The sequence below is a fragment of the Microchirus variegatus genome (assembly GCF_963457635.1).
Source record: "Microchirus variegatus genome assembly, chromosome: 16".
NCBI lineage: Eukaryota > Metazoa > Chordata > Actinopteri > Pleuronectiformes > Soleidae > Microchirus > Microchirus variegatus.
Window position 1 is genome coordinate 10,211,287 of NC_139817.1, and position 14,210 is coordinate 10,225,496.

The 14,210-nt window shown below is 40.3% G+C and overlaps 1 protein-coding gene across 1 annotated transcript in view; it reads left to right on the forward strand.

The window, feature by feature from the left end:
- The window catches only part of strbp (spermatid perinuclear RNA binding protein), a 56,675-nt gene extending 50,014 nt beyond the window's left edge, over positions 1-6,661 (forward strand). Inside the window, exons 14-18 of the mRNA XM_083902674.1 lie at positions 124-258; positions 1,921-2,061; positions 2,493-2,622; positions 3,133-3,195; positions 6,474-6,661. Coding sequence (XP_083758800.1) covers positions 124-258; positions 1,921-2,061; positions 2,493-2,622; positions 3,133-3,195; positions 6,474-6,550 — 546 coding nt within the window. The 3' untranslated portion in view covers positions 6,551-6,661. The remainder of the gene's footprint in view (positions 1-123; positions 259-1,920; positions 2,062-2,492; positions 2,623-3,132; positions 3,196-6,473) is intronic.
- Positions 6,662-14,210: the final 7,549 nt, after the last annotated feature.

Sequence of the window (14,210 nt, forward strand, 5' to 3'; positions counted from 1 at the left end):
GGGATAAAAAAACATCTGGCACTTGACTCGATCGCGCTCTCAGGTTTACTCTCAGCCGTTGTCGGCGCTCTCGTCTGAAGACGCTCGTTAAATTAAAGAGTGCCTTTTTTCTAAATTCTCCAGGTGCGAACTCAGGGTCCCATTCTGACAGCGAGCGGGAAGAATCCTGTCATGGAGCTGAACGAGAAGAGGCGGGGCCTAAAGTATGAGCTCATCTCTGAGAGTGGAGGCAGCCACGACAAACGTTTTATTATGGAGGTGAGAGCTTTCACACACTCACACTCACACCGTCAGTGCTATTAAAAGATGATCCATCTGTAAAATAAAACGTGTGTGAAATCAGTTGACTAATTAACTGGTTGAACTGATCATATACAGTATATTTATTATTAACACCTTTGCCCTCAGAAACCTGATTAATGCTCATTAACCAGGTTTATTTAACAACGTTTGAATCTTACTGTATCAAATGTATTATTTATTATTATTAAATGTGATCATATAGAATAAACATGAAAACAAACATGAGTTCTGCATTATCGGCTGCCCTTATTCTAAAGATTAGATAGAAATACACATCACTCGACCTCAACACACACACACACACACACACACACACACACAGGTTTGCACAGCTATTCTCATTGACTTCCATTCGTTTGGACAGTTACCTTAACCAGGTAGTGCCTGTCCTTAACCTAATAACTTAAATCTTAGCCTTAAATTTAACCAGTTCCTCCAAAACCCGATTCTAACCCTAAAACCAAGCCTTAACCATCAAAAAACCCTTCATAATTGTAAACACCATCCAAAAAATGTTCTCAAAACATAGGATTCAATCAGAATTTGGTCCGCACGGCGACTATAAACACACACAAACACTGATCACTCGTGGAGTCAATCAGTCAACTTAGGTTCTGAGTGCAAGTCTGTTCTCTGTGGGGCGTGCGTTGTTTTCCAACACGGCTGGCTGCTCCATCGCTCCGCTGATTGATTAGCAGGCCTGTCTGACAGAAGGGCATTGCTAAACAAGCTGTCGTCTTCAACCCGACTCACTGACAGAGCTACTGGTGACTGATAAACACATGAGTTTGGGTCAACATAATGATGTGATTATTATGTTATTATTATAATATTTGGGATACAAACACTTTAATGAATAAATGTATTCTTATACATTTTCATGGCTCTGCAAGAGAGAGCCGAGGCTGGAGACATGTACATTTTTCCATCCCATATGTCTATTATTAAGAATGAACTGTATCTAGATTAGAGAATGTCCTCTATATAAATTTCCTCTCAAATTTGGCACAAACATTCATTTGAAATCAAGGATAAACTTAGTCATTTATGTGGTCAAAAGTTGAAGGTCGTTGTGACCCCAGAAATCAAATGTATTTCTTTGTGAACATTGATTGGGTCTGATTTAGATTTGTATAATCTAAGGTCTCCTAGAGTTTAATCCAGGCAACTTGACTTCTTTTAATGAAGCTCCAATGTTGTCTGCATCTTAGGTTGCTTAGGTGCTTTTTGTAATCTCTCAGATTGAAACAAGTCCTCTTATTGCCTCTCCAGTCTAAGGGAATCCATTTCAAAATAGAAAAGACCTCGGAACAACAAGCCGATAATGTTTATGTTTTAATCCCGAGAAAGCACCGACAATCCCCAGTCAAGATCCACACACTTCGCACACAATCTCCTCGATTTGAAATTGGGAAGACTCTGATGACGTTAAAATAACTTGTGTTAATCCCTCACACTACACGATAATTTGGCCAGATAATCTGTTCAAATCAGATCCTCTAGTGTGGGTCAGGCTTTACAGGAGTCTGAAAAACATGGTGTGGAAGCTTTTAACTGTGATCCAAACCAGATTTCATCAATATTTTACATTCCGTCTGTTGTTTGTGTGGATGTCAGGTGGAGGTCGATGGGCAGAAGTTCCGCGGGGCAGGCCCCAACAAAAAGGTAGCAAAGGCCAGCGCTGCTTTGGCAGCTCTGGAAAAACTCTTCTCTGGTCCTAACGCTGCTGCAAACAAGAAAAAGAAGATACTGCCTCAGGTAATAACACACAGAGGGTCCTGCTTCGTTCTGAGACGTGCGTTTATACACACGGAGAACAAAACAACAAGCCATTTACTGGAGCTATATGTACTGTACGTCTTCTTGAAGAGGCAAACTGTCAGCGAGGCTGTAAAACGTATTACTTTTGACCCCTTTTTTTTTCTTATCTGTGTCGCTTCTGTAGAGCCGTGGCACAACTGCTCTCATTTGTTCACCCAACAGAGATCGATAAGTTTAACAAGTGTCTAATCAGATTAGCTCTTGAGATAGCAATCAGATCACCGCCGTCTCCGCTTAAGTTGTCACGTAGCGCTAACAGACTGGTTTTCTACCATATTTCTGTGTGTCAGTGCACCTCAAAATTGCATTTACCCTCTGATTTATGGATGTTTGTGGTCCACTCATGATAAAAAAATGTACTATTTCAGACTAAAGGAGCCCTGGCGGCGGCGGCAGCAGCCTCGGCGGTAGCAGCTCAGGTAGCCAGAGGAAGAGGAAGAGCGGCCCTCGCACGAGGAGCCTTCGTCAGCGCAGCTGCACCCGGATACGTCACACCAGGTAAGCCGCATGATTTTCATATCCGATCATACAAGTTGAATAAGCACTTTTAAATTGAACTACTGCACCATAATACACGTCTTAGATCAATATTGTGCCTCCTTGCGTCAGGCCCTGGCAGAAAACGATTCTTTTATTTATAAATATTAGACTTGATTCCCTCTTTTATATTTGATACGCTGCGTTGGCATTTTCTTCCCTTCCCGGTGGGGATTTTACTGCACTGACATTTTCTTCTGCTTCAGGATGTTTGCCCAGTTTTCAGGTTGAAAATAATCATCTCTTTTCACAGGCTGGCAGCATAGAGGACAAAGTGTTTGGAGAACTCGATTTTAACAGCTTTATGCAACAAAACTATTGATTTAAAGTTTGTGTAGAACTTCAGATTCCACTCGAGCCTCCACTCTGGTCTTTTACCCACTTTTAGAATCTAAACTTGCAGGAGGTGTCGCCTGGAATTAAACAAGTACACAACTAAATTGGACCATGTCACCTTTCCCCCCACAACAGGCTTCGGGACACCATATGGCTACAGCCCTGCTGCTGCCGCTGCTGCAGCTGCTCCTGCATACGGTAAGTGTGCTTTTGTTATGGTTTTTTTCTGCCCTGATTCTTGCCATCTGAAGCCTTCTTCACTTCCTCTTAAGCTTTTTCCAGTCTTTTAACCGTACACTTCCTCCATTAATCTGCCATTACTGCACTAGCGTTCAAAGGTTTGGGGTCACCTCTACAATTTTTTTGTGTTTTCCATTAAAAGTCACACTTTTATTCATCGAAAGAGTTGCAAAATGAATAGAAAACAGTCAAAGAACCAGCCAAACTGTTTTCAACTGTGCTAATATAATTGCACAAGGGTTTTCAAGGGTTTTCTAATCATCCAATAGCCTTCTAACGTGATTAGCAAACACATTGTACCATTAGAACACTGGAGAGATGGTTGCTGGAAATGGGCCTCTATACACCTATGAACATATTCTATTAAAAACCAGACGTTTGCAGCTAGAATAGTCATTTACCACATTAACAATGTATAGAGTGTATTTATGATTCATTTAATGTTATATTCATTGAAAAAAAAGGCTCTTTCTTCAAAAGTAAGGACATTTTCAAGTGACCCCAAACTTTTGAACGGTAGTGTATAACCCATTCATGCCGTTATGACAACTTAATTATCGTCGTATGGACATACAATTAGAATAAATGCGATTCTGATTTTGGAATGAGTTCATAGCCGGGTTTGGTGCTGAATTTCATTCATTATTAATTAAGTTTAAATGTTTCTTGTCCGTCTGTGCTTCGACTGAACATCCAGCATCCAGTTGTTCCTCCGTGTGCATTTTTCTCTGCCACCCACACACACACACATATATACACAATACACACCTGCACACACAGCACTTCTCTCCCCCCCCAGTATTTAATCTTGTCAGGATTTTTAATTAGCAGGGACAGGGCCCGTGCTGCCGTCATTCCCATCGCTGTTCAGATTAGCACTTGCACATAGTGCGAGTTCCTCACTTTACCCGCCGATATTTAAGGCTGGTGGGGAGGCTCTGGCAGTTTACACTGCTCCTGTCATGTTACTGCTGCTAAAGGGTTTCCATGTCCTCGCTGCTGAAAGTGCTCCGTCTTCCCTTCCTCTCTCCACAGTTAATGACTCTTAAGTCTATACCAGTCCTTGACCTTTAACAGCCAAAGCTATTGGTGCCAAATTCACCGCGTACATCTCTCTCTCTCTATTGAACACAAGTCATATTGACCTCGACAGACTGGGCCTTGTGTTGTGTGTGTGTGTGTGTACACATGTAGCATTAGGAGGCCTCTCTGTCCACGCTTCAGCCTGGAGCTTGAATGGGTCTTATGTTCCGGGGTGAGACAGGTCTGAGGCCTGAGGGCAGGCGTTTAGTTCCCCCCTGAGAACTTGGCAGTCCTGGATATAAAGTGCACCTCAGTTTGCTGTGTCCATTAGTGCTGGAACTCTCAGTCCTTGGCATTCGCACACACATTTTTGCACGTTATTGTTAATTCTGGAACACGCAGAAGTGTATAGTAGGTGCTGTTCGTACTGTGGAACTACTAAGTTACACTACTGTTCAAAAGTTTGGGGTCACTTAGAAATGTCCTTATTTTTTTTCAATGAATATAAAATTAAATGAATCAGAAATACACTCTGTACAGTGTTAATGTGGTAAACGACTATTCTAGCTGCAAACGTCTGGTTTTTAATGGAATATGTACATAGGTGTATAGAGGCATATTTCCAGCAACCATCTCTCCAGTGTTCTAATGGTACATTGTGTTTGCTAATCGCGTTAGAAGACTATTGGATGATTAGAAAACCCTTGTGCAATTATGTTAGCACAACACAATTTGTTTGCACAAAATACAAACAAATTGTATAGGTGACCCCAAACGGTAGTGTATGTTCTAATTTTGTCAATGGTTTGTTTCATGGTTTGTTGACTATCCTTATTGTTCTGTGGGTGGATGAAGCACAACACACCCCACACCCCGCCCCCCCCCCCATTACTCATCTATACGCCTCAAATCCAGGTGGGTGGTCACCGTCAGTTCAGCTGACCCTGACCTTTGACCTGAGCTTCTCACAATTAGCTAGGAAGTCGAGTTCTTTAAAAGTCAACAGAGAAGCAGCAGACGGATTACCCGAGCGCCAAATATAAACAGAACGTCACGACTCCTGTTGTGTTTATCTCTCTTAAGCTCAGTGGTTCTCAAAGGTGAACTCGTAAATAAACTCGTAAATACCGGCTGTTGTGATGAAAATGTCTATGGTTTTTTTATTCTCCTGTTGTCTTTGAGTGTAGAATAGCGGGATAAATAAAATTATGAGTACGGATTTAAAGAAGAATAATTAAAAGGTGGACGAGCCTCTCCTCTTTTGCCTTGGCCTTTGTTCTCCTTCTTGTTCTTTTCTGTGCTGCTTTCTGATTTCTTGCTGGCAAACACTAACTAATGCATTAGAACACGATAATATTATTGCACCAAGCAGGAGTCGAACACGTAGCATTACAGTATATCAAATGTATGGTTTACAGTACAGGACAAGTAGGCATTTATATACTTCCTCAGCTGATTTTTCCACTTTAATTCTACTTGAGTTATATTTCCAGGTCTGACCATAGAAAGAACAGCTGTAATAAGACTATTGTTCTGATTAGGTGCAGTTCTGTTCTCCTGGTTTGTCAGGAGTGCAGATTTAGGCATCTGGTCTTGTTTTTAGGATTAAATGACTGACAATCCTTCAAGACAAATTGATGTATTTGGAGTTATCGTTTTTATATTAAAGAAGTGAAACCTGATTTGGTATGTAGGTTATTTTGTTATAGTGATGTCACCAGATCTCAGATATAATAGGTACGATGTTTGCACTTAAAAATAATTTAAATGTGCTAATATTAACAAAGTAATACCTAAGTTCTGATAAAATAGATGATGATAAAATAGGCTATAGAAATCTGTGTGGCTAACACACTCACACTAAAAACCGGGTAACACACCATTAACTAGGTGCTTACTAACATGCATATTAGTAAATATTAAGCACGTATAAACACCTTTATGTAGAAAAAATCTTAATTTATATCATAACAGAGGTAGAATAAGGTTATGTAGAATAGTGTTAAAATGTCCTTAATGATTACTAATAAGGGCTACTATGCTACTTGTTAGTAAGCACCTAGTTAATGGTGAATATGTGTTCCCTGATCTAAAGTGTTACCAAAACAGGTGTTTATTCAGTGAGTAGATTAGAAAGCTTGGTTATTTTATTTATTTATTTATTTTGCCCTGAATTCATGCAGAGCTGTGCTCTTCTCATCTCTCCCCTCTAGGTTTGCCCAAGAGAATGCTTCTGTTGCCTGTCATGAAAGTCCCCGCCTACCCCGTCCCCCACTACCACTTCTTTTAGCACAGGAGACAAACCATGCAAACCAAACCATGCACCTTTTTTTTCCTAGAAGGGAATCTCTCAGTCTGTTTTGTGTTTGGGTTTTTGTTTTTTCTACGATATCAGTGATGGGGGAGAGGATTGGGGCGGGGGGTTGGGTCATGAGCTGAAGATAGTTTTTTGTTGTTGTTTTTTTAAATGCGTTTTGTTTGTTTTTTCTTTTTCATTTTCATTGTGTTTCCAAATACGTTATGGACATGAAACTGCAGGTTTTTAAGTTCTTAAAAGTGAAAAACTTGAAGGATTTGTACTGTGAATTGTTACCTCTTTCTTTGAGTCTAAATTATGAATATATATATATTTATATATATATAATCAACCTTTTGTTATTTTTCTTATTCTTTGCTCGGAGAAGGATAGCTTTTGCAATATGACACATACACAACACACACACATTCTCTGTAAAAAATAATAATGTGAGCTGTGTGAAGGATGTATAGGATTAAATAATGTTGAAGAATTAATAAAGTTTATCTCCTATAAAAAGCTGAACACTGCCTGGTGTATATCTGATTTTGAGGCTTTCTGCCGGCAGAGACGCAGAAGCACCTGCACAGCACTGAGCTAAACTAACATTTGTGCATCAATCTTTAATATTCCACCCCTCGCACATTCAGCCATGATTGAATTTCACATTTTCCACGTTTTCCCCCCAGCACCTCTATAGTTACATCCTTTTGACCCTCGGCTTATAGACTGTCAGGAGAGAAAGTCAAGAAGACAAGGGATGAATTTAGAAGGCTCTCGATAGATCCTGCGTCTTGCATTCGGCTGCACGATCTCATTACCTCACGTGGATTAATGTTTGGCAGGCTTCCCGGTAGCCATCGCCTACAGTCCATATAAAGTATGTTAGCACATGGAACTCTTTCCCTATCAGCAATGTGATGTTTGAGGCATTAAATAACTCAGACTTGATAAGACAAAACATATTCACTTCTACATATACAACCTCAGAAGGACCGTGTTTGTTTTCATTTTGTTTGTGTACATAATTCTGAGTGTTTCATGTAATTGTTTCATTACTCTTCACTGGAGCTCTCAAGGTCACCGTACATCAGCAGTGAAAATGTGGATGAAACAAGATATGTACAAAAGATTAAAAACAGAAGAAAATAATGTGAAGGAGGACGCAAAGGTGTTATCAATGGAGAGGGAGAAGCTGTCAAATTTGGATAGGGTCGATTTGGAGGCAATTAAAATAAATTCAGTTTTGTCGCCATTTAATTTTAAGGAGATTTGTCAAAAAACATGATTTTCTTTCACTGAAGGTAATCTCAGGTAGAGCTGTGTAGCAGTGGAAATAGATAACATTTTGCTGATTAGAAGTAGATAAATGATGAAAAGGAGGGGGGGGCCCAGGATAGAGCCCTGTGGCACGCCTGCATGATTTTGTTGCATTGACTCATTGGCTGCCAATGACGTCTGTAGACATCAATTCAAAAACAACCTTTCACTGCCAATGATGTCTGATGAAAGAGATTCCACTCTTTCTTTGGGTAGTTTCTGTGTTTACATAGTCATAGAACACACACGTTTTGTGGGTCTTTGAAAATCAAAAGTCAAAAATACTGTAAAACGCTCAGCAGTTCTGCACTGAAAATGGCTGGCAGCCAATAAGTTAAGGTCCTGCATCAGTTGAGCCTCTAAGAATTTAATATTATCTGTGGTTAAAAGCAATAAAGCAGTGTAAATAAATAAATAGATGAGTTCAGCCATTGGACGAGAGGACTACACAGTATAGCTTGTCCAATGGTTGATTTTGCTCCATTGAAATCTTACAAAGCATTTTAAATAACTGACCTTCCTTTACTTCTATTGCAGATGATTAATAGATTATTTCCTTAGATAATCCGTTTAGTTTTTTTGTTTGGGGCCAACAGTTAACCAGCTGTGTCCAGATTCAGGTAGTGGTTTTGCAGATAATGACACCTGTAAACCATCACTCTTACGCCTCATTTCCACATGGATTTACAATCGTTTATAAGTCGACCAAAAGTGTATTCATTCCTATAACGTACATGATTGTCTGAGTTTTACGTAACTCCTCCCATGTGGCGTTTTTCGCTCCGAAAATTTAACTCGGGGAACATCGGACAAATCTCCACCAAACCAGACTGTGAAATAAACTCTGCCGAAATGAGACGTTAACACTGAGCTCAGGTAACAAACCTTTTAACAAGATTCATATTTATTGCGCACATCAGCAGTTATCGACCTTGGCAACAAACACAAATAAGTACTCTAAGATTAACCTGTCCAACCTCTCCTTTAATCTGAACCTGTAGCTGCTTCAATATTCATGTCATGTCTTATAATTACAACATGATTCAAGAGGTGAATGTGTCTCCGACGTGGATTTGAAGTAATCCGTTTTTGACATTTCAACCCTGTTGTAAGAGAAGTGATGAAACGTTTATATCATCCAGGATTCTTTTACCTAATTACTCGTTGCTTTCTTTCTTTCCTCTGTTCTTCATCCCGCTGCAGGAGGACTCTTCATCGACAATCCCTTCTACCAGCCACGGACCATTGCTCCCTTCATCATTCATCTGGGTCCCCAGGATCTCTTCTCTGACTTCTAGGGGGAGGCAGGTTGTTAGTAACACAAACTTATCTGGCTGCTCACGTGCCCACCTATTTATCTGTCTGTCTGCGTGGGCTGCCTTTTCAATCCCAGCTGATGGACTCACACAGATCCAGAACAACTATTTTCTTTGGTTTGATCAGTCCACTGGGGGAAAAGAAAACAAACAACAAAAAAAAAAAACTCAGCCCTCCAGAAGCGGCAAACAAGCAAACACCGAGCGAGGGTCAAAGCTCCTCTTTCTCCGTTTCCTCTTCTCTCCGTTCAGATTATCACATCAGGAGGAGAGCACCTTTTACGATAAGCAATACTCAGATTTTTACGAAAAAAAAGAAAAGAAAAAGATCTGCTGCGACTGTGCGAGGCTGGGCTGAACGTCGTGTCTTTCTAATAGCAATACATCGGAACTCCTGTATGAGCTTAACCTATCTTGACTGGGGAAGATGTGAATGTTCGACGGAGTTTTAACCAACACAGCATTGCAATAGCTCATTTTGATTGTATATTCATTATATACGTGTGTATACGTGTGGCTTTAACGTTACTATATACACATACTGTATGGTGTATGTTTCTATAATGTTGTGCTGACATACTATTACTATATGACGATGTACGTATGTAAATACTCTATAAAATATAACTATTGTTGGTATAAATTATTTTAGAATTATAAAGTGAAATCTAATATTACAGTATAGCTTTCTTCCAGTTTTATATACACTGAGCAATTGAGGCTAGTTCTAGATGATGCAATATTATCTTTGGTATTCAGATTAACCTGTGCTGTTAGAATAATAATGCTTCCTTCCTTCCTTGAAAAGTTTTCTCTATCTTTGATGTCTTTCTGAGCCTTTCTGAGCACGCTCTCTCTCTCCCCGGGCCGACGTTTGTTTACATGGCGCGGGGACGAAGAGGCGCTCACTACTGAACACACCTAGCATCATCTCCCAATCACACTCACACACACACACACGTCGACACCTGTCAGAAAGCACATTTTCTAAAGTCTCACTAACTGGCAGGGAATACTGTTTTATTTCAAATAATCTACGTGTATAATATGTGTCGAGAACGACAACGTGAGCGCACCTCCCTCCACCATCGACGACGACGACGCACGTTAGCGCCGTACGAAAGCACAGCTCACTGACACCACTTCAGTTATTTCTGCACACACACACACACACACACACACACACACTCTTTCCTCCACCGGCCTCTGACTCATCCACACTCTATGTCAGTGACACCGACACTGGTGGCAGAAACACAAAGGGCCTTGTTACACAGCAGGAAAGACACAGCACAAACTACTGGGATTTAGAATTGGATTTGTTTGCTCCTGCTGGTACGGGGTTGTTATCATTCGCCAGAACTGATTCCTCTTGTTGTAAATGTTGCAGGGATTTAGGCTTCGTTATGGGGGTATAGGCGCATTTTAGTGGTTGAATTGCATTTTTTTTTTTTTTACCACTTGATGCCTTTGCCGGTAACTAAAGCTATAAGATGTGAGCCAAGGAGACAACTAAGAGCAGTGTTTCAACAATCATGGCTGCCTGTGATGGACTGAGAGGAGCTCTAAATCTGAGGAAAGCTCTTTCAAAGACCCTCAAATCTTGCAAGTTTCACACTATACAAGTATTTCTCTCTTATTAGTCAAAAAGAAACTTCCATACTTATTGGACTAATATCAAAGTTAAAGTAACACAATGTAGGATTTTGGGGTTAGAACATAAACTGTCGCCAATTATAACTATGAACTAAAGTAGAATGTTGTTCTTTTTGTGGCATGGACCCGAAACCACAAGTTATATGACACTCAGTACGTTTACGTGCACAGTTTAATGGAGCTAAGGCCGTAGTCTGACTAAGACAGGCAACAGCCAGAGTAGACATGCGGAGAAGTCAAATTAATTTATTGCACGTGTACGTCTGACTGCTTCAATAAGCTTGTGCATATTGAAGCAGTTTCCTATTGGTCAAAGGAAATTTTGGTTCATCAGAACGCCAAGTCCAGCTCTACTCAGACTATACATGCAGTAGTAATTGGACTTTGAATCACATTATCCATGACTAGTCCGATTTTAGTTTGACTAACGTGTTTACATGACATCAAGAAAACCAAATTATTGTCTTAGTCTGACTAAAATAGGACTTTTAAAATGCACCGAGTGTCGATGTATCATCAAAATAATTGTGGAGACATTTGAAGGTTAAATCCTACATTGTGTGGCTTTAATCTGTTTCAATTGGACTTGGTTGTGTCCTTGTCGCCAACTCAGATTGTGACATCACATTTTCACAGCTGATCCTCGCTCACATCAAACTGGTAAAATACAGACACATGAATGCAAACATTTAATATAAATAGTGATATAATCCACTGTGTTTGGACGATTGTGGCACGTGATTGAGAACATTTGTTTTCAGAGTTGTTATTTTTTGGGGTATGAAACACATGTATGTTGTATCCGATTGTCTCGTGTAGTCTTGAGTTATATCATTCTATTGCAAATTCTGAATTTACAGCAGTTAAAGTGATGAAAGACAGGCAATTCAACTCTTAAATGAAATGCTGCATGAACTGACATACACATCATACTCTGTGAAATGTATGCTGCATTGCTTACGTGCTATCAAAAAGGTCTCGGTAAGAGTTGTTTTTTGTTTTTGCCTTGAATAGAGACAATAAGTCACCACAGGGTGATGGAGATCGTGCATCAAAAGGCTTTGATTTACCTCGTTCTCCGCTTGATGTGGGCACTGGCTTGAGCCCCGGTGTTTGTGCCAGCTTTGACTCAACAAAAACAATATGTGAGAAAGAGACAATAGACTCACCAAAGGCCCTGAAGCCCTTTTTTTATTTTATTTTTTTTAATTAAAGTCACATTCTTGTGATGCCCCCTGGACTGACAGTGAGGAGAACTGGGCAATTTTAGATGGAACAAAAGCCTGAAGCCAAAACTATGATATAAAAAAAATTCAAGGAGGATGCCCTGCACTTCCTTTAGTTGTTCTTTGTCCCAGAGCAGTGAGGTCAAGCACACAAGGTCACGCATGTTTGAATAGCTGGTTCCTCAACTTCCATTAGACTTAACTCTGTATTATAAACTACCATTCAAAAGTCTGGGGTCACCTATACAATTTTTGTGTGTTTTCCATTAAAACTCCCACTTTTATTCATCAAAAGAGTTGCAAAATGAATAGAAAATATAGTTAAGACATTGACAAGATCAGAAATAACGATTTTTATCGAAAATAATAATTTTGCCCCTTCATTTTCAGCTGTGCGGACATAATTGCACAAGGGTTTTCTAATCATCCAACAGCCTTCTAACACGATTAGCAAACACAATGTACCATTAGAACACTGGAAATGGGCCTCTATACACCTTTGTACATATTCCATTAAAAACCAGACGTTTGCAGCTAGAATAGTTGTTTACCACATTAACAATGAGTGTTTTTCTGATTAAATGAAGTCAGTTTCCTTCAAAAAATAAGGACATTTCTAAATGACCCCAAACTTTTGAATGGTAGTGTACTCAATACAAACATGATTCACACACATCAGCGGTGTCTTACTCAATAACAGTGGAGAGGAGCTGAGGGATTCAACCACTGACCTTACCCTTAGTGGACCTAAATGTATCTTAGATAGTCTTTTAAAACTTAAAAGGGCACCAAAACAGCCAAGGGGAGAGTACTTTCGATCTTTATTTTACAGTTTCTGATTCTACTCTGACATACTCTGTATTGAGTCTAGTGACTTGTCGTTTCGGTTCGGCTTAGACTTTCCATCCTTGTGAGGAACATGAGCAGGTGAATAACGTAATATTGTGGAGCTTTACTGTGTGGAAACAGACTCTCTCGGTCAGCTGAGAAATCATCTCCAGATGGCCCATGTTAATAAGACAGACGCATACCTCAGTGAGCAACCTTTTCATTTCCCCTTAGACTGAGCAGACACCGGGATTCACCCGGACTACTGACCCTGTCTTCTTGGTCTGTTGGCTGGACAACTGCTGTCGGGGGGGGGGGGTGGTGAGAGAGTGAGAGCTCAGGGAAACGGTCGGTTCTGGAACAGGCAGCAGCGGTCTGGTGGGACAGAGATAGTGGTCATTTGTTGCAGTTATGCAGTGATTTTTGGTCTAGTAGGATAGAAAATATATTCAATATTATAGTTATACAATAGTCTTATTGTATCATTGTTCTGTTTGTTTCCCTCCTATCTTAAAATGAGTTCACACACACTGTACCTCACATGATCGCTGCATCCATACGTCTGTGCTTAGCGAACATCCGTCTATCATCTACAGCTTTATCCTCCACATAAGGAGCCAATCCCAGCTGACAGGGTGAAAAGCCACCAGTTTATCGCAGGGCAAACACAAATGAACAACCATTCATAGACAATCCATTTAGAGTGACTAATTAACCGAAAATACCCAGAGATAACCCACGTACACAAGGAGAACATGCAAACGCCACTGATTTTATAGTTTCCTGCATACTGCAGTGATTATAATCACTGGTAATTTGAATTAATGTGACCTTTTCTGGTCATTCTTGCCTCACCTCTGGCATCAAGACATTTTCACCCAAATAAACTGCCACTCAATGGATACTTGTAGAAATCTTAGTGGATCAGCCATATCTAAATTATTCAGACCAGCGATTAAGCCACAATATAGATTTACTGAAATCACTTCTCTTCGACATTCAGTTTGATTTGAGCAGCCTCAAAAGGATGAAGTTGCTATCATTTCATCAGCTGATGAGACATGTAATGGATGGTTTCACAAGTATGAATATGCCAATAACAGCCCGGCATTGTGCTGTAGACGCTTCTCAGAATAGAAAAAACATGCCGTTGGCGCGTTTCCCGCCACAACACGACAACCTGGGACAATAATGTCAACGTGGATAGCTTTTCTGGAGAGCAGTGGTTGTTAGCGAGCTCTGATGGATGTTTTTCCTGCTCCTGCTTTCGGCGTAATGGGGAAACCACGGCACCCGTGTCCCTCCCTG